Source organism: Thalassophryne amazonica, chromosome 15 (assembly GCF_902500255.1).
Source record: "Thalassophryne amazonica chromosome 15, fThaAma1.1, whole genome shotgun sequence".
Taxonomy (NCBI): domain Eukaryota; kingdom Metazoa; phylum Chordata; class Actinopteri; order Batrachoidiformes; family Batrachoididae; genus Thalassophryne; species Thalassophryne amazonica.
Window position 1 is genome coordinate 69,940,457 of NC_047117.1, and position 26,616 is coordinate 69,967,072.

General features: G+C 39.2%; 2 protein-coding genes across 3 annotated transcripts; one reads left to right on the forward strand and one right to left on the reverse strand.

Moving 5' to 3' along the window:
• Positions 1-1,352: 1,352 nt before the first annotated feature.
• Positions 1,353-26,254, forward strand: gtf2e2 (general transcription factor IIE, polypeptide 2, beta). 2 transcript variants are annotated; one of them, XM_034187860.1, is made up of 8 exons: positions 1,353-1,605; positions 7,315-7,472; positions 16,370-16,452; positions 17,207-17,314; positions 18,419-18,601; positions 21,234-21,327; positions 25,830-25,945; positions 26,073-26,254. In XM_034187860.1, exons 2-8 carry the CDS (start codon positions 7,316-7,318, stop codon positions 26,190-26,192), a joined length of 861 nt encoding a protein of 286 aa, XP_034043751.1. In that variant the 5' UTR covers positions 1,353-1,605; position 7,315; the 3' UTR covers positions 26,193-26,254. The 2 variants fall into 2 exon arrangements, with proteins under 2 accessions (XP_034043751.1, XP_034043750.1); XM_034187859.1 differs by having other exon boundaries at positions 1,355-1,594.
• On the reverse strand, positions 8,336-14,772 carry smim18 (small integral membrane protein 18). The gene is made up of 2 exons (XM_034187863.1): positions 14,660-14,772; positions 8,336-8,939 (listed from the first exon to the last, which is right to left on the reverse strand). The coding sequence occupies exon 2, from the start codon at positions 8,928-8,930 to the stop codon at positions 8,607-8,609; it is 324 nt and encodes a 107-aa protein (XP_034043754.1). The 5' UTR covers positions 8,931-8,939; positions 14,660-14,772; the 3' UTR covers positions 8,336-8,606.
• Positions 26,255-26,616: the final 362 nt, after the last annotated feature.

The following is a 26,616-nucleotide window of genomic DNA, read 5'->3' on the forward strand; positions in this document are numbered from 1 at the left end:
TTAATTGCTACACTGTGATTTGTTAATGAGTTTGAGAAGTCTTCTGACGTTATTGGTAGAATGTTGACCATTAATAAACCCAGTTTGGTCATTATATATTATTGATGGGAATATTTTTTCTGAGCGGGATTCCAATGTCTTGTTGATTTTTATATCAGTATTCATTAATGAAAGCAGGCAGTAATTAGAGGTTATAGGAGCGTCTTTTTCTGGTTTCATTAGAAGTTTTATTGGTGCAGTATTCATATAAGGGGGAATCGGACTTTTAATCCAAATTTCTGATACAGACCTAAAGAATAGTGGAGCCAGTATTTGCCAAAAATGCTTCAGGAATGCTTCAGTGTACTGAATCCCTGCTTGATTTATTATATTAAACCTATTTTCTTACCCCAGTCTGCTTGTGAGATTCTTTGTATTTGTGTCCACCCGGTTTGTGCCATGACTGATAATTTCTTTCGACAAAGTCTGTCCACTCTCTTCTTATGATTTTATCAAATTCACAGTCCTTTAAAAGTGAGGTGTTAAAACACCATGAGTGAGACGGTTTAAGAATGGATTCTATTTGTATGGAAAGTGGCACAGGAGCATGATCACTGATAATGATGGAATGAATGTTAGAATTAATTTTGGGAGTTATAGAATTATGAATGAGGAACAAGTCTATTCTAGAAAGAGACTGATATACAGGAGAAAAAAAATGTGCATTCCTTTGTTAATGTATTTTCGATTCTCCTATCAACCAGACCAAGGTCATCCATATAGAAAGTTTTCCTGTTGTTGGAGAACTGGAATGCTCTAAAGATGGGTTTAAAGCAACGTTAATGTTGTGTTGTTGATTCCAATGTGTTGGATTACTTCAGTGCATGGAAATTTACATATCATACACTTTGATATGTATGATATTTATATTGTAGTTTTTTTTTTATCTTTTAAATAGAAATATGGTCTTAGTGTTTTATTCTTGTTGGCCAGTTGGGGCTGCTAGTGACCTCTCAAGGTGTTTTCTGTTTTTTATGAGCTTTCTTTCTTTCTTTTATATTTTCATATTTCTCTCTCTCTCTCTCTCTCTCTCTCTCTCTCTCTCTCTCTCTCTCTCTCTCTCTCTCTCTCTCTCTCCTCTCTCTCTCTCTGTGTGTGTGTATTATTTGTTCTTTATTCATGTTTTATTTTGTTACTTCTATAAATCATGTGTTTGAAATGTACTAAATGAATGTAATAGAATATGTTCCCTATAGCAGTCATCTCTTGTTAAAAATTCATTTAAAAACGCACTTTCGACATTCATCAGCTTGACAAGGATTGAGCCTATCCCGCTCCAGATCAGTTGGTGGCAGTACTGCACCCAATAGCACGTTTGCTAGAGTAAAGGGCGAAGAAGTTAGCAGCGGAAGTGCTGTTCGACCAAAATGAAACGTTTGTTTTATATCAGTAATTTCGGTTCAACATTCATCAGCTAACGCTAAACCATTCCGTTGAAACCATAAGATAAAACACTCGTTCTTTGAAGGAGGTGTTTTCTTTTTGGTCGAGTTTCACTAAAAATTCGATGCTTCTCCTGGACTAACCCGCCACATTCTTTGGAAACGAAAACGAAGTAGGTAGCAGGTAGTCTGCTGAGTTTTTGCTTTATTTATTTGGCAATGAAATACATGTGTATGTAATTGCCGAGGATACCACAGTAAAGCATTAAACTTATTTCTATTGTGGTTGTCAGAAGAACTGACTAATTAACAAACTCTTAACTAGTTTAAGGTCTGACTGAATGTACGTTTAGAGAAGAACCAGATAGCTAAAGCTCCGCCAGATAGACTCTGTTGACCAGTATATCCACCACGACAATGGAGATTAAATTTAGCTGTGAAGCTCATTGTAGAGTTCCATATGTAATTTCATTTATTTTAAGAAGAAGAGCGTAGGCTTAGTGCTGTTGCCTCACAGCAAGAAGGTCATGGGATCGATTCCCACCTGTGGCGTTTCTGGGTGGAGTTTGCATGTTCTCCCAGTGTTTGCGTGGGTTCTCTCCAGGTGCTCTGGCTTCCTCCCACATCTGAAGACATGCAGGTTAGGTGAATTGGAAACTTTAAATTGTCCGTAGGTATGTGTGCAGATGTGAATATGTTTATTTGTCGAGATGTGGCCCTGCAACAGAGTGGCCTCCTGTCCAAGGTGTACCCCGCCTCACACCCTATGACTGCTGGGATAGGCTCCAGTCCCCCATGACCCAATCCTGGATAAGCAGCTAAAGATTAGAAGAAGAGTGTTTTACCTGTTTGGAAATTACAGCCGTACGTGGGAAATATTCCGGAGTTGGACCTGGACCATATTGGAATTCTGCTGTCCAAGACTTCCAGGATAAATGAACCTAATCCTGACCCTAAAGCATTCAGGATAAAGTAATTTGCAGGTTTTCTGAGCAGCAGTTGTGAAATCAGGTTGATCATGAAAGAAGGAGAGTCATGAGGGAAGCCACCACAACAACACCTTTTGAAACTCAGACGGCGTTACAGGCTTCTGTGGGTGTGATTGGAGAAACCATGTATACTGCTGTAATTACTTTGTGGTGATGATGGAAGATACTGCATAGTGCAGTTTTTGTTTGTTGTGCTGCCGGTCACAACTTCATGATGGAATAGAACAGAATTTTCACACAAGAAAGCAGATTCAGTATTGGCTTGAGTTTCTCACATGCCTTTGAAAGAAGTGTAGCTAAAAATTTTCCCTCTTCTTTTTGAGAAATTTCGTCTCTGTGCCACTCCACTGTAAGACTGCATAAATGATAATGCAACAGGCACAAGATGCACAGTTTTTACCTGAGGCCATCAAATATGGCCATTGGGTATTGTGAAAATTTTGCATCTGTCCGTCTGTCTGTGCTCAGCACAAGTCCAGTCCAATTACTACCAGAGTTTTCAAATTCGCAGGAAACATTCTTGGGACACAGACCTTGGACATGTTCAAAGATGGCTAATCATGACCTGTTTTGGGGGTCAAAAGGTCACATTGTTTCATATTTTTATGCTATGAATCATGCAATTTTATTTATTTGTTTATTTATTTATTTATTTTTATTTATTTATTTTTTTGAGGGGAGACGTGACAGCTAATCAGAGTAGAGCGGCAACATGACATCACTGGCTGTTCTCTCTGGCACGCCAAAACGGCTTTATGTGTAAATATAACATGTTTCTCATATATTCTGTAAAAGCTAGGGAGAAATAAACACTTCTAAAACTGAAAACACTGTTTTTGTAACCTGATAACACCTCTGCAGTGATTGACAAGACATTTCTCGGGCATTAGCATGGTGACATCACTGGCTGGTCTAGCTAGCTGCTAAGTGCACTTCATTTGTGTGTAAATATAACATGTTTCTCATAAATTATGTAAAAGCGAGTGAGAAATAAGCACTTTTAAAAATGAAAACGCTGTTTTTGGAACACCTCTGGAGTGAATTGCAAGACATCTTGTGGACATCAGCATGCAAGCTAACTTCTGCTAACTCAAAGCTAAATTCCGCTCTTGTCAAAAGGTCAAGTATGTGCAGACCCCATTAAAACGTAAATAAAATATTTGTGATTGACTGAATTTATCCTTCAAGGCTTCAACATCAGTATAAACATACAGAGGTGAATGCATCAATGATACAAGGACAACACAGTAAAGCATAAATGCTTACTTTCATTGTGGTCCTTGTGAAATTATCACGTTACAAAATAGAGATTGAACATGTACAAATTGTACATAAGACAATAGGATCTTAATAATTAATGTAAATAATAAGTGTATAATTATATGTGTATATGGATAGATACACACTTTGCACTGGGATACCAATTAAACAACTGCAAATTATAAAGAAGGCAGTGCTCATACAGCTGAGGGTATTTTAGCATTCTGTTATATTTATTTATTTATTTATATTTATTTAATTGTAGCTACAAAACTCAAAAATTCTGCAGTTGCTGTGTGTGTCCCTTTATTAGCAAGTTATTAAATTTAATTTATAAAGCACATTTAAACACAGCTTCCACTGACCAAAGTGCTGTACAAAGAAAGATAAATAGTAAAACAAGTATAAACATAAAAAGGATTATCGTAGACATAATAAAACTGAAGGATAAAAAGAACAGCAAAGGACAAACACAGAATAACAAGGCATGGGAAAATTAGGGGGCTGGAAAAGCCAGAGAATAAATGTGTGTTTTTAGCCTGGTTTTAAAGGCATAAATGCCGGGGGGCACATCTGATATCTGTACGCAGCTGGTTCCACAGTCATGGGGTGGCCACCGCAAAGGCTCTGTCGCCTCTCTGTTTGAACCATGACCGCGGCACATGGAGAAGAGACCTTTGCCTGAGGATCTGAGGGAATCTGGGACGAAGTGTGGCTGGACAAGGTCAGAAATATAATCAGGGGCCAGCCCATGAAAAGCCTTTTAAAACAATTAATAAAACCTTAAACTGAATTCTAAAAATAACAGGGAGCCAGTGTAAGGAGGCCAAGATGGGGATGATATGTTCATGCTTCCTACTACCGATCAGCAGTCTCGCAGCAGCATGTTGGAGGATTTGCAGATGTGTTAATAGGGACTGACGAAGGCCAAAGTAGCGGGAATTGCATTAATCCAGTCATGATGTAATAAAGGCATGGATTACTTTTTATCGATCATTATAGTATAGGAAAGATTTCAGAAGAGACAAAATTCTTAATTGATAAAAGCTATTCTTAATAACAAAGCTTACCTGTCTGTCAAGGCAGAGCTCTAAGTCAAGAATGCCACCCAATATTTTTCCATAAGGTTTGACATATGAGATGAGCTAATTTATCAGTAACTGCTTTTGGATTTGGGAGGACCAAAAATAACAACTTCAATTTAATCACTGTTTAACCAGAGGAAGTTACTTGTCATCCAGTCTTCAATGTCTTCAAGATAGTTGAGAAGCGAATGTATGTAAACCTAGATTTTAGGGAGCGGTACAACTGTGAGTTATTGCATAAAAATGAGAAGTTATACTTTCTGATGATGTCCTGTAATGGGAGTGTATACAGACAGAAGAGCACTGGACCCAAAATGGACCCCTGAGGGATTCCGTAGGAGATGGGAGCAGAGATGAGGATATGTCATGTAGTCAGAGAGTGCTGGGCATCAAATACCCGTGTTAGGTAGAAACAGGCATTGATTTGAATGTTGTGTTGTGTACCACTTTGTGCCGGATGCACAAGAGACCAAAGTGTTTGGTAGATCTTTTGAAATAGATTAGGTTTAAAAAGCAACATACAGTGGAATGGCTTCAGTTTCTCGCTGACAACTACACCACTGATCTGTAGTTACATAGTCTTTAACGCCCAAAAAGTAAGCATGGCCAGGTGGTACAGGAGGTTTCCCCTGGCCTGGAAGGAAAACACCCACTGTGAAGGGGATGGGTGGAAAGTCATTTGGAGCCCCATATGTGGAGTAGACAAAACTGTTGTAGAGCGTCAGGCCCAGGAATTTTACTAGTGTCATGCTGAACAACATCGCTCGAGTTCCACTCAGAGGCTCCTCATATACAGCATCAGAATGTTGTGCCTTATTAGCTCTAATGACACACTTGCACGTTGAGCAAACATGAAATCAAAAGCTTTATTATTGCCCCTCCAAGCAAAGGTTTGGGGCATATAACAATCACCTTGTCCACCTGTCCATGATTCTTGAAAGTGGAACTCTTAAAGCGGTGAATTCCTTGTAAGTCCAGAGGTTGGTGGCTTTAAATGATACATTACACGGTGGCAGCACATCAAATCACTATGTGCATGAAGGAAAGTAATTCTGGTCCATCATCTTCAAGGGGACATAACTGAACTTAATTTTCCTCCCAGATTGATGCATCATATAATCAAGACATTGATAATTTCATAAGTGCAACTCCTGCTAAATGTGTTTATGGAATTCTCCATATCGCATATAGTGACCTAAGAACCAATGTAGGAGGTCACTATCTGGTTGCGTTATAACCTCTGTTGTAGTCAGAAAGCAACTGTTAACACATGTACACTAGACGTGGAGATTAATCGATATGAATCGGTATCTAGATACAAACGTATGCGATGCGAGTGTATCAATTCATTCAGTGTGCATCGATTCAGTTGATGGGTGAAATTGAGATGCATCACTCGCTGCGTGCTTGCATCAGGTTTTTCCAAAGCGCATTTAATGCACCATCACTGCTCCGCGTTTTGTTTTGAACATGGACGGAAGCCAGAAAGCACATTTCTACCACAACAAGAACAGCTGCAGGCAGTTGAAAGAGATTTTTTTGACGCATCTAAAACATTTCAATCGGGCGTTTGGAGATACGTTGGCTTTTAAAAAAAAAAAAAAAAAAAAAAGTTTAGAAACTTGACAAGATGCAGGTCGTTTGTAAAGAATGTCGTGCTGCTAAATGGTATCGACAAGGCTGCAGATTGTAAACCGAGCTCCGGCAAAACTGGTAAAGTATCTCAAGTTACTTTTGTCAAGGTGGTACTCTGTCAATGAGTCACTCATTGAGAGTGATGTTGTCTTACTATTTACTGTTTAAGTTCTGAGAGTGTGATGAAACTGGTTCCAAATTTGAGGGAACTGATTCCTGTTCCTTAATGTTGAAGGTGGTAAATTTGCTGCTTATAAGGAGTAAAACAAACCCTATGCATCTAGTAGAATTGAAGAATGCGAATACTGAATTGGAGCTTCTTATTTTCTATTTTAATTTTTGGTATAATTTCTTTGCATCATGTTGAATCGTATTGCATTGTGAGGATGAATCGTCATCAAATACATAACAAATTGAATTGGGAACAGGTGAATAGTTTCATTTGGAGATAACACTGTGCACATTAGAATAACCGTATCGCAGTCATAAGGCAACATGTTGCCTTATGACTTATGTTGCCACATTTGAAGACCACAATGTAAATAGGCATCTATATCGGAAGCTTTCTTGTGTTATCCTCGACAGTACTTTTTACGTATTTGTATGGAATTTTATTGCCAAATAAACTCAAATTAAAATCAGATCAAATGTAGACATACAGGCGCTGCGAAGTGAAACTGTTTTTACTGTTTTATGACGAGAAGTTCAGCTAACTGCAGAAAATCCATGATGCAATGTATTCAAGGTCCATTTTTCCCGAGAGGTGATATGGAGAATTGAGTGAAACTTGCAATATGCAATGGATTGTCAGCACTATATGCGGTCAACTAGTTTAGCAGAGCATGCTTGTCATTTCTTGATCTTCTTGGCCTTTTGTCTCAGTGAAGTTGTAGGTGATTTTAATGTGTTTATGCTGTCACCCAGGATGGATCCTGCTCTGTTTAAGGAGAGGGAATTGTTCAAGAAGAGAGCTCTGTCCACACCCACTGTAGAGAAGAAAACATCTGCGTCTGAGCATGGCTCCCACAAGAAGAAGGTCAAAGCTGATAAGGAGAGCTCCTCTGGGTCCAAACACAATCGTGGTAAGTGTGCACACCACTTTATGTAATACTGTGTGGCCTGCATAAGCCAAAAATTCGAAAGTTTGATTCTTGACTACTGCTGTTTGTTGAAATATCAATAAGTGCAGTGGAGGGTTGCACTTTGTGCACCCATTTCTACCTCAAACAATAAATTCATGGTATACGAATACTTTGCATTAGGTCAAATATTGTCCATTACTACAACAGTTGTGTAGGCACGCATACTTGGTTGTGGCTATAAATTTATATCTGTTTGAGATTTTACAAAGTGAGGTCAGTTTTGCAGTTTAGTGTCATCTTCTGGAAAGCTTCCTGTGAGTTGCTGCTCATTTTGTGCATTGTGTTAGTTGGAAAAATAAATAAATAAAAGAAACTCCAGAATTTTGTGACACTTTATTAGGCATTTTGTGGTTAAGCATGTGAAATCGTACAGTGTGGTTATGAAATAAATTGCATCACTGTGGTGCATTCAAGTGTCACTCCTTGTCAGATAACCCACAACACTGAACATGTGGAACGCTTTATAGCGCGTACAGAGCGATGAAAATTGATTTAATCCAAAGAATAGAAAATGAACAAACCACTGGTCAGATTGAACATCATTTCTCACCTGTAAGAAATTTTAGACATGTTAAAGAAGGAAGGGTCCTTCCAGCAGGAACTGTGTAATTTTTTTTTCTAATTGATCCCCCCCCCCCAAATATTGAGCATATGTTTTGTTGTTGTTCACAAAGTATAGCCATCCAATGTTGCATTGGATATAATAAAAGGTCCAGCAAAAGTTTACAAATTTCATCACTGTTACAATTCATTGAAGAACTGTAATGATGTATTTTGATGATTGTTCTAGTGTTTTATTTTTCATAAGAATTGTTGTGTAAAAGATGGCTTAAAGTGTCCGCAGTGTCCAGTGGTGTTCAATGATGACGCGTGGAATTCAGCTCTGTTGTTTTAGAATGACTTTGAAATCTGTAAAGAAACATATAGTCTCTGCCCCTCTACATCATTTAAACTGTAACCAACTGCACCACTGTTATGCAGTTTTAAGTTCAGTTGTTAAGGGATCAGGTTCAGAGCCGTGCTGTTGCCCAGCTCTGTCGAAACCCCTAGTTCTCCTCTTTTTCCCTACTCTCCCTATACCACCTCAGTGTGGGATTCCTGGGTCTTACAAAGGCCGCTTATTATCCTGCTGAAGCCTCCAGTTTCCTCCTCCTGTAGCTGACAATGCGTCTTCCCTTTGGCACAGCATCCACAGTCCAGTAACTCGTAGAGCACGGCTAAAGCAGCTAGTGACAACACGGTGAGGATGAAGAGGAGGAGGACGATGAAACAGGCCACATTCCAGCCATCATGAAATGGGTAGACTTCCTGAACCTGCTTAGCCACATGTGCCAGGGGGGCGGCCTCCAGGTGCCAGGGGAGGTCACTTGGGTGCATGATGGTTGTGAGATTGGCCATGATTTCTGTCTGAAAGAAGCAGAAACAAGGAGAAAGTTTATTAATGCCTGTGACAGGTTGTGGCCATTAGTGCAAGGTAGTGGTGCCGGCTTGAGGGAGAACACGGTGGAAAGACAAGGTTGGAAAATACTTGTTTCTGTAGTGATGAAATATTTTTGAATAAGGGTAGGAGAAGACCAAGTGTTGAGAGGAAAATTTTTAGGATACAACTTTTATATAATGGATCAAATCTGACATATTTAAGGCAGGATAATTGGGCTTATTACGGTATATGCACGCAGATCACATGTCTGTTACATGTATAAACATATCTCTTGGCTCTTCAATACACAGGTTGGTCAGTTGGTTAATTCAGGTATTTCATCACAGAAGATTTGCTACCATAGATAAATAATACACAGCACTCCTCCCGGTCCTTAGAAAGTCTTAAATGGCTTTGAATTTGTTAATTTAAAAATGAGTCCTGAATCAAATGTCTCAAATCAGTTTGTTAATTTAAAAATAAGTCCTGAATCAAATGTCTCAAATCAGTTTTTCAAAAGTCTTAAATATACCAAGATTTGGAAAGTAGGATTTTATTCTTGTTTTTCTTCTAATGTTACAGTTCAAAATACAACCCCTGGCAAAAATTATGGAATCACCGGCCTCGGAGGATGTTCATTCAGTTGTTTAATTTTGTAGAAAAAAAGCAGATCACAGACATGACACAAACCTAAGGTCATTTCAAATGGCAACTTTCTGGCTTTAAGAAACACTATAAAAAATCAGGGAAAAAAATTGTGGCAGTCAGTAACGGTTACTTTTTAGACCAAGCAGAGGGAAAAAATATGGAATCACTCAATTCTGAGGAAAAAATTATGGAATCATGAAAAACAAAAGAACGCTTCAACACATCACTAGTATTTTGTTGCACCACCTCTGGCTTTTATAACAGCTTGCAGACTCTGAGGCATGGACTTAATGAGTGACAAACAGTACTCTTCATCAATCTGGCTCCAACTTTCTCTGATTGCTGTTGCCAGATCAGCTTTGCAGGTTGGAGCCTTGTCATGGACCATTTTCTTCAACTTCCACCAAAGATTTTCAATTGGATTAATATCCGGACTATTTGCAGGCCATGACATTGACCCTATGTGTCTTTTTGCAAGGAATGTTTTCACAGTTTTTGCTCTATGGCAAGATGCATTATTATCTTGAAAAATGATTTCATCATCCCCAAACATCCTTTCAATTGATGGGATAAGTGTCCAAAATATCAACGTAAACTTGTGCATTTATTGATGATGTAATGACAGCCATCTCCCCAGTGCCTTTACCTGACATGCAGCCCCATATCATCAATGACTGTGGAAATTTACATGTTCTCTTCAGGCAGTCATCTTTATAAATCTCATTGGAACAGCACCAAACAAAAGTTCCAGCATCATCACCTTGCCCAATGCAGATTCGAGATTCATCACTGAATATGACTTTCATCCAGTCATCCACAGTTCACGATTGCTTTTCCTTAGCCCATTGTAACCTTGTTTTTTTCTGTTTAGGTGTTAATGATGGCTTTTGTTTAGCTTTTCTGGATGTAAATCCCATTTCCTTTAAGTGGTTTCTTACAGTTCGGTCACAGACGTTGACTCCAGTTTCCTCCCATTCGTTCCTCATCTGTTTTGTTGTGCATTTTCGATTTTTGAGACATATTGCTTTAAGTTTTCTGTCTTGACGCTTTGATGTCTTCCTTGGTCTACCAGTATGTTTGCCTTTAACAACCTTCCCATGTTGTTTGTATATGGTCCAGAGTTTAGTTGGTTTAGACACAGCTGACTTTGAACAACCAACATCTTTTGCAACATTGCGTGATGATTTACCCTCTTTTAAGAGTTTGATAATCCTCTCCTTTGTTTCAGTTGACATCTCTCGTGTTGGAGCCATGATTCATGTTAGTCTACTTGGTGCAACAGCTCTCCAAGGTGTGATCACTCCTTTTTAGATGCAGACTAATGAGCAGATCTGATTTGATGCAGGTGTTAGTTTTGGGGATGAAAATTTACAGGGTGATTCCATAATTTATTCCTTAGAATTGAATGAGTCCATATTTTTTTCCCTCTGCTTAGTCTAAAAAAGTAACCGTTACTGACTGCCACAATTATTTTTCCTGATTTCTTATAGTGTTTCTTAAAGCCAGAAAGTTGCCATTTGAAATGACTTTAGTTTTGTGTCATGTCTGTGATCTGCTTTTTTTCTACAAAATTAAACAACTGAATGAACATCCTCCGAGGCCGGTGATTCCATAATTATTGCCAGGGGTTGTAGCAAAATAAATGGCAGTGTCTTTTTTCATATACATTACATCTCAATGACAGATATCTGAAGCTTTTGTACAACAATCGTTTCCACATAAATTCAGCATTATTTCATCTAGAGCCCGACTGATATATTGGCCGGCCGATATAAGCCCTTTTCAAAGTACTCACTATCGGCCGAAATTTTGCAGATAGAACGCCGATAATTTCTCATAAACAGAACAGTTACTGAAATAATGTTTGTGTCAGCAATGTAAAATGTCCTTGCACCGTTTGTCCAGTAGATGGAGCTCTGACTCCATTCATCTGAGAGCTGCTTACACCCCTGCTTAAATGTGTTCATCACCGGCCCCCGTAGTTTGCCGTCACACTGCACTGATCTGCTGACAAAAGCATACAAGTAAGTTTATAAGGATCTATATCCTTATCCTGAACCTATATCTAAGTTGCAGCAACAAGAGGTACAAGATCAGATGTATTTCACAACTCTTTTTGAGGATATGTATTTGCTAATTTCACAAAGGTTTAATGCTTGATTGCATTTTTTGAACTTGAAAATTCTTCTCTGTTATAAAGTTAATCAGTATGAGGACAAAGCTTCAGCTTTTAGCTAATACCTTTTTTGTTAAGGGTCCAAAAAAGAACATTTAATTCATTAAAAAAAAAATAATAATAATATCGGCTGATTTATCGGCCATCGGCAAGTCAGCCGATTAATCGATTATCTGCATTTTTTTCATCCAAATATCGTTATCGGCATCGGCCTCAAAAAATCCATATCGGTCGGGCTCTAATTTCATCATAAAAGACAGAGGAAGCGATCAGAGCGATGCAGCTACATTGGCTGATAACTGTTGCATTCCATGGGCATCCGTTATTTCAAAGCGTCACGGAATATCACCTTGTTTTATCTTAAAATGGCCTTGTTTCTGCTTAAAACTGACTTTAGAATGATTTAAGTGCTTTTAACTTGTCATCTGATGGTTGATAACCCCATTCATCAATTTGATTGTTTTGGGTGAAGAGACTCCATCTCAGACATGGTGCTGTGGTCCGAAATGACGCCTGTGCAGTGGAGGCAGGGTGGACCAGTTTTTTTGTGGGGACCGTTCCATCTGCGACACCGGAAGTCTCAGAGCAGAGACACTTTCAACTAGCTAAATGTAATGTACCTGATGACACAGGGAAGTGTACATTTAATGAAAATTGAGATTTCAGGAAAGATTTTGCAGTTAAACCAGTAACCATATTTATATTACAGTACTGTGAGTATTTGGGTAAATTTGTCCCTAACCCTCAACCATTCATATTTTTGATTGTTTGATTATTGTAACGTTAGTCTTAAATTTCATTCCAAACGGAATGAAAGAAAATCTCTTTTCCTGTGTTGGTTATTGTGGCCGGTAACAGCCAAGAAATGGCCAGATGTTTCAAATGTAAAGGAAACAAATGTGAAATATTAAAAAGTCAATAATTGTTACAAGATGTTCTATCCACATCTTCAGATAATTATTGTTTCCTCAAATTTCAGTGTGTCAGAAAATACCTCATGAAAGCAGACTCTCTGACTTCACGTGGACACACACACACACACACACACACACACACACACATTGTGAACACACGTGTATGCACATATGCACAAGCATACACGCATCTGTCACTTTCTGACCCAGATAACCATAGTTGAAACCTGGCACAGTATTAAAGAGTTCATGTTAAATAGGTCAGCAGCTCTATTCAAAACAGGTCAAAAAGACAGGAGGTGGAGGTGGCAGAGCTGAAGATACTGCGATTTTCTTTGGAAGTTATGAAAATGGACAGAATTAGGAATGAACATATCAGAGGGACAGCACAGGAGGGATAGTTTGGAGGACAGTCAGAAAGACGAGATTGAGTTGGTTTGAATGTGTGCGGAGGAGGGACCCAGCGTATATAGCGAGAACGATGCTGAGGTTGGAGTCAGCAAGTAGGGGGATAACTGGGAGGTCAATGAGGAGGTTTATGGATGTGGTTGGTGTGATAGAGAGGACAGGGTGAAATGGAGATGAATGATCTGCTGTGGCACCGCCTCATGGGATCAGCCAAAAAAAAAGAACCTCTATTCAAAATTGATATTATACTGTAGTTTCTAGTCAAAAAATACCCCTGATACACTGAGGTGATGCATCTGAAGGACAATAAATAATTTAAATGTTTCAGGTTTAAAATAAAATGATGTCGGCAGATATTGTGTCAAAATTTTAGCGACGATTCAAAATGTAGCCCCATCCACCTCATTCCCTCGATCAGTGGTTCTGCAGAAATTCAGTTTGAAATGTCTAAATGTATAAACACAAAATAATGAAATGACACGCACATCCGAGTCTGTATTGGCGTGCAGGATCAAGTAAAGGAATAGCACAAAAAACGAAAAAGAGATCCTTGCTTGGGAGCTAACTGGCTGTGCGGATCTCTTTCGTTAAATGTATAAACACACCATGCTTGCTCACGTGGGTGCAGGGTCTTGACCTAGCTCATGTATAGCACCTTCAGATGGCTTATGTTTTGATTCTGTGCTGTATAAATACATGGATCTACCTCAAAACATTTTATCCAGCATTCGTGACTCGAGGGCAGTCTCCCTCCAAAAATGCTGAGGTGTCTTGTTGACCAACAGATATGCAGACGTCTGTGATTACATAACCTCAGGCCACTCGGCAAGAGTCGGAAATCATGAGATGTAAACTGCAGCTGGTAAAAGCTGTCCACTTTAACTACGTTTTCATTTTTTTTTCTTTACATTTGTGGTCTCATGAAGCAGATTAGCTTTGGCTTCTTTCTCAGTATCCTCTCATTTCAAGCCCAGCTGACACAATTTCACGTCAGTTCGTTGCCGTGGAAACAACAAGCTCTTATACGGATTCCTCTCACCGTGTATTATAAAACAGATCGGCTCTCTACACCACTTTATGGCAAACTAAATGAAGCCCCACCCACCCCGGCTTTTAAAGGTGTTATAAGAATGGACGCCGCTCTGACAGACTCTAATATCTGAGTGGCTCCTCTCTCATTGATTTGTCTTCAGAGCTGCACTTTACACAGTCACGTCTCTGTGCATAATGCGACGCATGTGAAAAGGACAGACACGCATTCGTATATATTTAATCCACAGTGTGCATCCTGAATCTTGGCCTCAGTGTCATGAAGCGCTTACTGGTGTACTATAAATGACATATTTCTCATGCAGTTTCTATATGTTGCAGTGCCTTGTGATTTTGAATCTGTTTTGTTGATGCAAATGGATTTTTTGAATTCTAGCCTCTGATTTGCCCTAAAAATAACACATTAGTCTCTCAAAATAAAAACGCTCACCACAGTCTCAGCCAGCTGGCATTCTGTAGCTTCAGTTAGCGTTGTGAATTGTTGCATATTTGAAGAAACGTGCCGTCTCACCTGTGTCTGGCTCAGTCTTCAGAAGATGCAAGTCCAGAGATGCACTCTCCCCTCTCCGATTGCCGTCCTCCTCAGTCTCCCTCCCCCCGCGTTCTCTCCACGACCCGTTTTCCTGCTTAGCACTCTCATGCACTTCCAGCCTTCACTCGCATGCTCCCTGGTTCCCTCCGCCACTCCTTGCAGCTCTTCACATCTCGTCTGAACGGCACGCTCTTGTCCGCGTCATTGGCTGTTTGCGTTTCATCCTGCCACCGCACCATTTGTCAGCGCAGCCTGTTGGTCTTTCACTGTCCTGCCCATACAGGAGTGCCGGCCTGCACAATGAATCATTAATGAATGTGCATCTGTTTACGGTTTTGATTGGCTGATGTTGTCCAGACCTCACTGTTCATGCATGGGAACAGCGTGACTGGACTCGAGAATCTCACCCATTGGCCCAGCCTCAAATTCTGATTATCAGATTACTGTCATACGGCGCATATGATAGTAATCTGGTCATCTTAATTTCCTCCAGTATTTTATGAGGATTGTGTTCAGTTTAACACTCAGGTTTATGTTTATCTGTTTCAATTCATTTCAGTTTATTTATGTAGCCCCAAGGCGCTTTACAAGGGTAAGGCCTTGAGCAAGCACATAGGCAACAGTGGTAAGGAACACCTCCCTCAGGCCTTTTTTGATGAAGAAACCTCAAGCACACCAGACTTGCAGGGGTGTCTAACTTTTTACCATGTTTATGAGGAGGACATTTGCCCAAACCTTGAGCAGTTCTTGGGGTTTAGTGTTTTGTTGAAGGACACACTGAAACTCGCACAGCTGGGGCTCAAATCCACCAAAACTTTGGTACGAGGGGTGGCTGAAAAATGTTGAACCTGGCCCAGAGAAAGTAGGATGTGGTCCCCATCTTTTGCATTCTGAGAAACCAACATTTCTCTTAAGAATGGATAAAATTTTGATTGGCAAAATGGACAAAGCTGGTGGATGTGCTCTGATTCAGTATCTCACAAAAATGGGAATGTCTCTGAAGGAGATCCATTGGGACATGAGAATGACATTAGGGGAGGATGTATTTCCAATGAGTTAACAAATTAATATGAACTATCACAAACTTGGAAGTAGATAGTGGTCACCATAGCTCCCTGAGGTGAAGCAGTTAAACAGCAGCGTGGAGTTTTATATTATTTCCTTTTAATGGTTGTGTGTGTGTGTGTGTGTGTGTGTGTGTGTGTGTGTGTGTGTGTGTGTGTGTGTGTGTGTGTGTGTGTGTGTGTGTGTGTGTGTGTGTGTGTGTGTGTGTGTAACGTCACATCACAGATACCAAATGTGCGTGTCAGTGAGGTCTGACAGCTTTGAACACGGCTGCATTTTAATTCCTTCGTTTATCACCAGATTACCAGAACACACACGCCATCACACCGATAACTCACTGCTGACAGTGATACGTGCAGGCAGAGTTCATGTGTGTTATGAACGCACTTAATTGTCACGTCTCAGTTTTGCACTTCTTTAAATACAGCACTCAACTTTAGAGATGTTTTTTGTGATGGAACGTACAGAGGCTTTCTTATGACTGACAATAGGAATGTGCTCCCCTTTGCACCTGACCACGCCTCATTTTTAGACTAACACACCCATCAGCCCACAGATGAGTAAAAGTAATATTGTGATCTCGATGACAAGGGTTATCTAATCAATCTCTGTCTCTCCACACAGAATCCAGTAGTGGAACCTTGAAAATTAAAGGTAGCTCTGGATACAAGTTTGGTTGTCTGGCGAAAATAGTAAATTACATGAAGGTAAGTCTCTTCTCTTCTAGAACGTTTCACCAAATTTTCTGGTCGGTTTACTGATTTAGGAAATTCTTGTGTATAATAAAGTACAAACCACTCCAAGGATTATCTGCTGGCTTGTGATCATTATTATACAGTACAAATAATGTACAAATAATGTATTTGTAAATAGTTGTATATAATTTTTTTGCTACATTTGTTCATGTTTTGGAAATTTACAATTTATATTTGCATTCTAAGTTATAAAAATGGTGTTTGTGTTCGTTTGCACTATTTTGCACCATCAAGTGCTGAGTTTTAATTTTGAGATTTGTACAATAAATGTTCTCAAAATTACATTATATCTGTTTCTGTTTTTTGGTTGTTATTTTTTATTTATTTGTTTATCAATTTAGGTTTGCTAAGGGACTATATAACCCATTCAGAAACACTTTCATTATAATTTTTAAACGCAAGTTATCACGTTACTGCGAAGGGATTCAATTTATACCTTGATAGGGATTTTAAGTCATATCACCCAGTCCTAGCAAACAGCTTGTTTATTATTCTGTGCGTCTGCTGTCACACAAGCTCACTGACTCCTTCCCCTGCTGTTTTTTTTTTTTTTTTTTTTTTTTTGCACCATCTGTTAAATTCGCAGAGCTTTAAATGGTGTAAAACACTGACAGTTGGGTTAAAGTGCAAAATAGCTGTCGATGTTTGGTTCTATGAATTGCCATGTTTTTGTTGTTTTATTATTAAATTGATGTGCTTTTCACAGACGAGGCATCAGAAGGGTGACACACACTTTCTCACCCTAGAAGAGATTCTCGATGAGACCACACTTCTAGACATCAGCCCAACGCAGAAACACTGGCTCATGACAGAGGTGTGTTTGTTTCTTCAGTGCTCTTAACATTTTGTTTCAGGAATGCACTTTTTCCAGCAGCATTGTGATAAACTCTCACATGCCTAAAATCCTCATATTTACATTATAGTAAATCATCTGTGACACTTATCTGTCAACACACACTTATGTAGCACAATTCTGGTGCAGAGCAGCTGTATTTGCATTCTTATTTAGCAGGTTTTCTTTGGCACCACTGTAATTTTATCCCTTAGCCTTTAAATAAGGGGTTCATAATATGACATTGCCAGTATGATCAAAATTCATGCTGTCTGGAAAAAAATTAATAAATACTGTAGTTCCCCTGAAGGGCAAAATTTCAAATGAGCAGATGGCCTTGAACTATGTTTGGTAGCAGCCCATACAGTCTGTGATTGCAAGGTCATAGTGTAAACATAATTTCTCCACTGTGAGATCAATAAAGTATATCTCATCTCATCTCATAGATCATATGGGGGCTTTTACCAATTTGCGCGAGGAATGCTTGGAAGCACATGGCACCAGCCAGTCAGAGTAGAGAAAAACACGGTGACGTCAGCTGGCTGTTTACAGAATAAACAGAATAAACCAAGATGACAGAAAATGTGCTGAAACAGCTTATTTCTGTATAAAATGAAATGTAAAACACTAGTGAGAAATAAACAGAAATCTAAAAACGCTGTTTTTTTTTATAACCAGATAAGACCTCTAAGTGATTTACAAGATATCTTCTGGATGTTAGCTTTCAGAGGTAATCTTTGGTCATTTCAAAACTGCATACACTGCACATGGCGTTAAAAGGAAAATGAAATATTTGTTATGGGAACCACCCCCCCCCCCCCCCCCCCCCCCAGGTAAATATGTTCCCTTATTAAAATGAGGTGTAACTTTGCAACATGTTTCAAAAATACACTGATAGTATAATGCTTGGGTTTGGCAGAAACTAAATCTAGTCTGTTTTGTGAAATTTGAAAGCCTGTACAGGTTTAAGATGATACTGTGAATACTTTGGTTTATTTCACAAACTGCAGAATTGTTTTTGATGCATTTCAACATTTAAATCTTGTGGTTTCCTCCAAACTTTTACTCATCCTCTGGTAATCTTAGGCTTTGGTCAGCAACCCAAAAATCGAGGTGCGTGATGGGAAGTATGGCTTTAAGCCAAAATACAACCTAAAGGACAAGAAAGCTCTCCTGAGGCTGCTGGATAAACACAATCTGGATGGACTGGGTGGAGTGCACCTGGACGACGTTGAGGAGGGGCTGCCCAACGCAGCCAAGGCTATTAAGGTAACAAAGGTGTACGTTAAACACATCATCCAATGACTCCATCACGCCCTTTCTAAACAGGGCTAGTCTGAATCTGACGTTTCTAATGGATTGCCATGATATCTCCACAACACAAAAACCGTATTTGCTGCCCGTTTACCTGTTGTGTTTGTTTTGATGTTGCTGTTCCTGCTGGTGCATGATGGTTTTGCTGTTTGCTAGATATATAGCCGTCAGGTTCTGTTAAATATTCAGGGTTCTCTGAAGAATCATGATGCTCCTTTGTCATTTTTTGGTGAAGTGCCCTTTTGGTTGCTTCCATTTGTGCCATTAGCCAAAGATGCTAGCACCGAACGGCTCTACAGGAGGTCCCATGGACGTAGATGGAGGGGGGTAGAATAGCTGGTTTCCAGGTGAAGCTGAGGCTTCTCAGGAAATGAGTTGTTGGGAAACATCTTCGCTTCCGTTTGAGGAATCATGGGTCAACTTCGGGCGATTTACTTAGGTCACTCCAGCAGTAGTTTGAGACCTCTGCGTGCGCGTATTGCCACAGCTCTGCGCCCAAAATGGGAGGATTGTGTACTACCACGAAAGTCAAAGTTGTTGCTGCTGATCAGTGGTATATGTGATAATGACTACCTTGCAGCATTTGCAAATTGCATTGCATTTGAACCGTTCAACTTTGAGAGAGGTCTCGTCCCAGATCCCGAGCAACAGATAAACAACAGGCATAATCTGTGTAACTGTTATATGAAGAAACACTTTGTGCTGTTGCCAGGGGCTACAAGATGTAGATACTCTTGTTCATCACCCGCAGATGGTTTTCACGCCACACTCACAGCATACCATTCTCACTATTGACACTTCATCAACAAAATTTTCAAGTATTTACAGTCTGTAACCTGTTTGCCAATATCACCCACATGACACCTACAAGCTACTAAAGCAAAGCAATAAAAAGGAAGGTCTGTAGCTTTGGAGCTGTGCTAAGCTAATGCTAAGTTGTGATTTGTAGGCCTGTCATTTTTTCTAAATTACACTATAATTATTTTGTCATTACAAAGTGACTTATTTTGTGTATAAAACGAATATAGTAGAATTGGTATTAATAAATTCATGGTTAATACATCCCAGGCCACTGGACTGTTTTCCGACATGCGCAGTGGCTCTGGACTACAAATATCCACTGTCGCACAGTGGCTGCTGCTGTATTCTGATCTACTGGAAGTGAGCAAAATTGCACAGTTTACGTGGTGAATGATACAATTGAAGTGGGTAAAGTGGAGGTGCTAAAATCGAGGCAGTGAATTAAATTAGCCAGTTATATTTTTAAGACATAATATTTATAAGATTAATATTTACCATAATGTGATTTTAATGGCATCCAAATTTAACTATTCTAATTTTCAAAGGGGCAATATTAATCAGATGTTGTTTTTACATCACTCATTTTCATGTTCAGTACTTCACACCTTCCATTTTTATCAAGTCCAGTTTTACCCTTTTGATTTTTTTTTACCACATTCAATATTTACTGCTTTCACTTTTAACCACATTGTTTTACTGCTTTCATTTTCACCACATTCAAAGTTTTACTGCTTTCATTTTTACCACAATCTATGTTTTACTGCATTCATATTTACCACATTCAATATTTCAATTAATTTTGATCACTTTTCATAATTTTCTGCCACTTGGACACATCTTGAGTATATTTGCAAATGTCTTATATCATTGTTACGCAGGTGATATCCAGCTGTACATCTCATTTACACCCCAGAATGTTGTTAATGTATCCGTCCTTCAAAACTGTATCGATGTCATAAAGAGCTGGATGGCTGCTAATTATGTCACTTAATACAGCAAAAACTGAAGTTCTTATTTGTGCCCCAGACATCTTTGTTCCCACAGTGATTAAGAACCTTGGCTCTCCGTCATCATCAGTTCATTCAACAGTCAGAAATCTGGGTGTTACATTTGAACAGGTTCTCAACTTTGATTCAAGTTTGCTGTCTTGTGCAAACTTGTTTCTTCTGCTTAAGGAACATTGCCCACCTCAGATACGTTGTGTCTCAAGCTGAGCTGGAAATTATTATTCATTCTTTTATTTTGTCATGTTTGATTTATTGTAATGCGCTGTTTTTTAGCTCCAGTAAATCTTCTCTGGATCTCTTACAAATGGGCCACAATGCAGCTGCAAGGCTTCTTGCAACGTCCTCTAAGAGGTCTCATGTGATATCCATTCTGTCATCTTTGCATTGGCTCCCATTTGGTGATCACTTTTAGACCTCTGTATGGTTAAATGCCTCTCACATCAGTCAACTGCTGCCCCCTTATCCACCGAACAGGTCTCTGAAGTCTTTGGACCAAAACCTGTTAGTGGTCCCCCAGTCAAGGCTGAAGACCAGAGGAGACTGTACTTTTGAGGTTGTGGCTCCCAAACTATAGAATGTACTACCACTACATCTGAGATCTGTGGACACTGCTGAAACTTGTGAAGAGAAGCTCTAGACCCATTTGTACAGGCTTGCATTTAATTTGTTTTATGTCACTGCACAGTTTGGGATTTTATCTTGAAAGGTGCAATATAAATAAACTTTGCTTACTTAATGAATTACTTACAAGAAATTAATGTTCATGTGACTCTCCACAGGCTTTGGGGGATCAGATCGTGTTTGTGACAAGACCAGACAAAAAGAAGGTCCTCTTTTACAATGACAAGAACTCTCAGTTTGTGATTGATGAAGGTGAGACTCTTGACTGGTCTTGTTCTCACTCTTTTTTAAACCTGAAAGGATGGAAGTTTACAGTTTAACAGACATTTTATCTTTAAATATAGCTTATTTATTGTTGTGTCTGTGAGTCTCTGTTAAATATATCCTGGCTACACCTGTGACATATTTACCTTTTTTAATTTGTTGATTAATAATGTGCTCAATTCCTGACAGTGTTGTATAAAGTACCGGAAAATCACACTTAAGTAAAAGTACAGATACCCATTAAAAAAATGACTTTGGTAGAAGTTCAAGTCACTGACTGAAAAGCTACTCAAGTACAAGTCTTAAAGTATCTAGTATTTATTGTACTTAAGTTTGACAAGTAATGTACAACTAAATGTACTCAAGTATTGAAAGTAAAAGTACAAGTAAATGTTAATAATCAAAAATGGACTGATTTTTTTTTTTTTTTCTTTTTTATAAACGTTTATCTAGGCTTGTAAATGACTGGTAGTATTAGTCAAAATACTGAAAATTGTGCACATCACACAAAAACACTTCAGAAACAAGGTTTCAAAACCTAAATGAGAGTAGTCTACTCACTAGGTGTTCACAGGAAACAGTTATTTATTTCTATATGTATTTATTTATTTTCATTGTTACATGGTTTTATCTTTTCTGTTGTGTTTTGTTTCATTAGGTTATTTTTGTCTCTTTCTCTAAAATTGTATTGTAACATTATTAGTCTATTATTATTGACTATTATTGTCTGTTATGTAGACTATTATTGTTTTGCTATTATTAATATATGAATAAAAATAAATACAAAAAATTACAATTTGACTCTTTTATGACAACGAACGCTGAGCCATTAATTATACAGAAAACGACACAAACGTGCTGATGTGAACAGCTTAATGCTAACTTTAACATTGAAACGCCATAGACATGCTAACGCGTTAGCATCGGTCCCATTTTTAAGTTATAATCACTGCTTCGATTGATTCAAGGTTCAAAGCAAAGCAGCGCTGCAGAAAAGTTGATTACAGACCCGCTGCAGGTCTGTAATCAATGTAGAGAAATGATCATTTTCCTGACAAGTGCGCAATTGCAGAAAAGCCTACCGGACATGCCTCATGACAAATCGGCCTGACTTCGTTGCAGTCACTAGCAATCAGTGGTGTCTCTGGGTGAAAACACAACTTTTTTCATGTGTGTGTTTGTGTGTGTTTTGTTTTTTCTTTTTTTGTAACGAGTAACGGCATGGCGCATAGAAAATGTATCGGAGTAGAAGTATGCAATTAAGGTCGGAAATGTAGTGAAGTAAAAGTGAAAGTAAGCTGAATTAAAAAAAACTCAGTCTCCCAAAACGTACTTAAGTACAGTAGTGAAGTATTTTTACTTCGTTACTATACAACACTGGTTCCTGATGCATGAAGCCTAGTCATTATAGCCCGAGGAAGAGCTTTGGCATCAACAGTAAATGATACATGCTCTTATGTAAATGGTAAATGGACTGCATTTATATAGCGCTTTTCCATCTGCATCAGATGCTCAAAGTGCTTTACAATAATGCCTCACATTTACCCTGATATCAGGCTGCTGCCATGCAAGGCACCCACTGCACACCAGGAGCAACTAGGGGATTAAGCCCTTAGTGATTTTCCGGTCAGGCTGGGATTTGAACCGAGGATTCTCTGGTCTCAAGCCCAATGCTTAACCACTAGATCATCACCTCCCCCTTATGTTTATTGCACAACTGTTTGTACCAGCATAAAGAGAAAAACTTGATGTAACACACTTTATTCCAACTCTGCGTCCATGTGTGCTTTTGTGGACATTGTCATCTCAGGAACTGCCTCTGTCTGAACTTTGGTGTCACTGACCCTGTGTGCCAGCCAGCTCAAAAGTGTAATATGAACGGTTTTTATTGCATTCTGTCTCAGCAAAAAATGCTCAGAGTTACTGCAAGTTCCCTCAGTTCAGTAGCATCTGCAGTCAGGACTTTTATTGTTAAATGTCAGAACGACTGCGCCACATGTTTGTTTGTTTTTTTTTGTAGAAAGTGAAAGAAGCTCCCTGGCAGAGTGAGAGACATTAGCCCTATTTTATTGGGTCAGAACTCTGCTGAAAATAACTGGAACTGGCTGCAAAACAAAAAAAAGATCAGTGCAAGTTGTATGCAATCAGTTCACATACAGAAAGGATGATGATTATTAAACTTTTTAAATTTATGTCTGATATTCTGTACAGATGCTCCCCCCCCCCCCCCCCAAAAAACCAATAAAACAGAATTCACCCTAATAATAGAATGAGTCATTCTTTCAAAATATAGTTGTTCAAGTTGTTTGTGAAAATTCCTGTATTTTGCAGTCCTGGTTGAATATTTCAACTTACGAAGTTGTAACGTAGATGTTGGTCCAAAAATGTGCTTGAAAGGGGAAAACAGTTCAAAATCCAGGCATGGTGCTTGCAACGCCCTGTGAGTGAAGCGAGGGAAGAGCACCACCCAGTGAACGGCGCGCAAAATTAAGGGATTTCCCTAGCAATTGCCATTCGCATACTGTCACAGCCCACAGATAAAACTCTTAGAGGCATGAATGTCCCCGAGATGAATGAATTGCTCTATAGCGTACCTGGAAATTATTCACAGCGCTTCACTTTTTCCACATTTTATGTTACAGCCTTATTCCACAGTGGAGTAAATTCATGTTTTCCATTTAAATTCATCCAATAATGACACGAAAAAAGTTTATTTTTTTAATTTTTGCAAATTTATTAAAAAACAAAAAACAAAGGAATCCATAAGCACATAAGTGCACATACGTATTCACACCCTTTGCTTAGTACTTTGTTGATGCAACTTGGTGCACCTATCTTTGGGCAGTTTTGCCCATTCCTCTTTGCAGCACCTCTCAGCTCCATCAGGTTGGATGGGGAGCATCTCTGCACAGCCATTTTCAGATCTCTCTAGAAATGTTCAATCTGATTCAGGTCTGGGCTCTGGCTGGGCAGTTCAAGGACATTCACGGAGTTGTCCTGAAGCCACTCCTTTTTTATTCTTTCATATCTTGGCTGTGTGCTTAGGGTCATTGTCCTGCTAAAAGATGAACCGTCACCCCAGTCTGAGGTCAAGAACGCTCTGGAGCAGGTTTTCATCCAGGATGTCTCTGTACATTGCTGCATTCGTCTGTCCCTCAATCCTGACTTGTCTCCTAGTTCATGCCGCTGAAAAACATCCCCACAGCATGATGCTGCCACCACCATGCTTCACTGTAGGGATGGTGCCTGGATTCCTCCAAACATGTCGCCTGACATTCATCCAAAGAGTTCAATCTTTGTCTCATCAGACCAGAGAATTTTGTTTCTCATGGTCTGAGAGTCCTTCAGGTGCCTTTTGGTAAAGTCCAGGTGGGCTGCCATGTACCTTTTACTAAGGAGTGGCTTCCGTCTGGCCACTCTACCATACAGACCTGATTGGTGAATTGCTGCACAGAAGGTTGTCCTTCTGGAAGGTTCTCCTCTCTCCACAGAGGAATGCTGGAGCTCTGACAGAGTGACCATCAGGTTCTTGGTCACCACCACGATTAAGGTCCTTCTCCCCTAATTGCTTAGTTTAGATAGCGGCCAGCTCTAGGAAGAGTCCTGGTAGATCCATTTACAGATCATGGAGGCCACTGTGCTCATTGGGACCTTCAAAGTAGCAGAAATGTTTCTGTACCCTTTGCCAGATTTGTGCCTGGAGACAATCCTGTCTCAGAGGTCTAGAGACAATTCCTTTGACTTCATGTTTGGTTTGTGCTCTGACATGCACTGTCAACTATGGGGCCTTATATGTAGACAGGTGTGTATCTTTCCAAATCATGTCCAATCAACTGAATTTACCCTAGGTGGACTCCAGTTAAGCTGTAGAAACATCTCAAGGTTGTTCAGTGGAAACAGGATGCACCTGAGCTCAATTTTAAGCTTCACTGCAAAATATGATTTCTTAATTTATTACTTTTAATAAATTTGCAAAAATCTAAAAAAAAAAAATTGTTTCACATTGTCATGGGGTATTGTGTGTAGAATTTTTAGGAAAAAAATAATTTCATCAATTTTGGAATAAGGCTGTAACATAACAAAATGTGGAAAAAGTGAAGTGCTTTGAATACTTTCCAGATGCATTGTACAAGTTTGACACTTTGCACAATTACACTTCTGCTTCGTGAGTCCAGCAAGTCATTCAAAGTGTGGCTCTTAAGTCTTGATTCACCAGTATTGCAAACCAGACACAGACTCCTGACTCAGCTTCTGAAGTGCTCCAATTAAGGTACACATGCATTCTTCTAAGATCACAGCATTGTTAGAGTCAAGGTCAGAAACCTTTCCTTGCCAACAAAGGGACCTCAGCTGCCAGTCTTCCTTAATGAATGCCAAAAGTAACCGGAAGACACTTTACTGTAACTCAGAATGTATTTTAGAACCTTATTATCTGTCACATTTCTCACCATTTAATCAGTGCTTGTTACAACTTGACTCTTCATTTGTAGAATTCCAGAAGCTGTGGAGGACCGTTACTGTAGATTCCATAGAGGAAGAGAAAATTGAAGACTACTTGAAGAGACAAGGGATCTCTTCCATGCAGGAAACCGGACCAAAGAAAGTGGTCAGTGTGTTCCCTTCTTCCATCTGTATGGTTTTCTTTTCAACTACCAAAATTAATAATGCACATCCAGTCTGTTCACGTAATTCAGTCAATAAAATAACATTTTTCGCATGCCTTGCTCCTTCAGATACCAGTTCAAAAGAGGAAGAGGCCGACTATGCAGAGAAAGAGGACATTCAAAAGGCATAATGACCATATGGCTGGTGTTCTGGAGGACTATTCAGACGATGTACCTCCAAAGAAGTGAATGTTACTTCCAAGACGATGCGGGAGCATCTGGACATACAGAGTGTAAATAAATTGTTTTCAATCAAATGTTGTATGTTAGACATGCTGTGAAATTCACTTGTGGGAACTTTGACAGAGCAGCAACTCTACAATGTTTTCACTCAGATTTTGAGGAGATTTGATTGTGTTGTCCAGTTGATATACTGGATTCTTACATTTTGCACCACCAGTGGCACAACAGTGGATGTCTGTGATCAGTGTGAGATGTACTACTGTAGGATGAGATGGACTTAATGTTTGAGCTTCACTGGCTGCAGGGACACATTTCATCAGTCGTGTTCCTGATATTCAAACAAAGTTACATACTTCACAGAAGGTTCATGCTTTGTGTGTTTATATATTCACAAAATATTGCTTGTTTTACCAGTTGCAAAATGTAGGCG

Bases quoted from the DNA above. Each gene is read 5' to 3' on its own strand.
- gtf2e2 (XM_034187860.1), top strand. From the start codon at position 7,316: ATGGATCCTGCTCTGTTTAAGGAGAGGGAATTGTTCAAGAAGAGAGCT. The intron at 7,473-16,369 runs GTAAGTGTGCAC...CTCTCCACACAG, and splicing joins TGGGTCCAAACACAATCGTG to AATCCAGTAGTGGAACCTTG. The intron at 25,946-26,072 runs GTCAGTGTGTTC...TTGCTCCTTCAG, and splicing joins AAACCGGACCAAAGAAAGTG to ATACCAGTTCAAAAGAGGAA.
- smim18 (XM_034187863.1), bottom strand. From the start codon at position 8,930: ATGGCCAATCTCACAACCATCATGCACCCAAGTGACCTCCCCTGGCAC.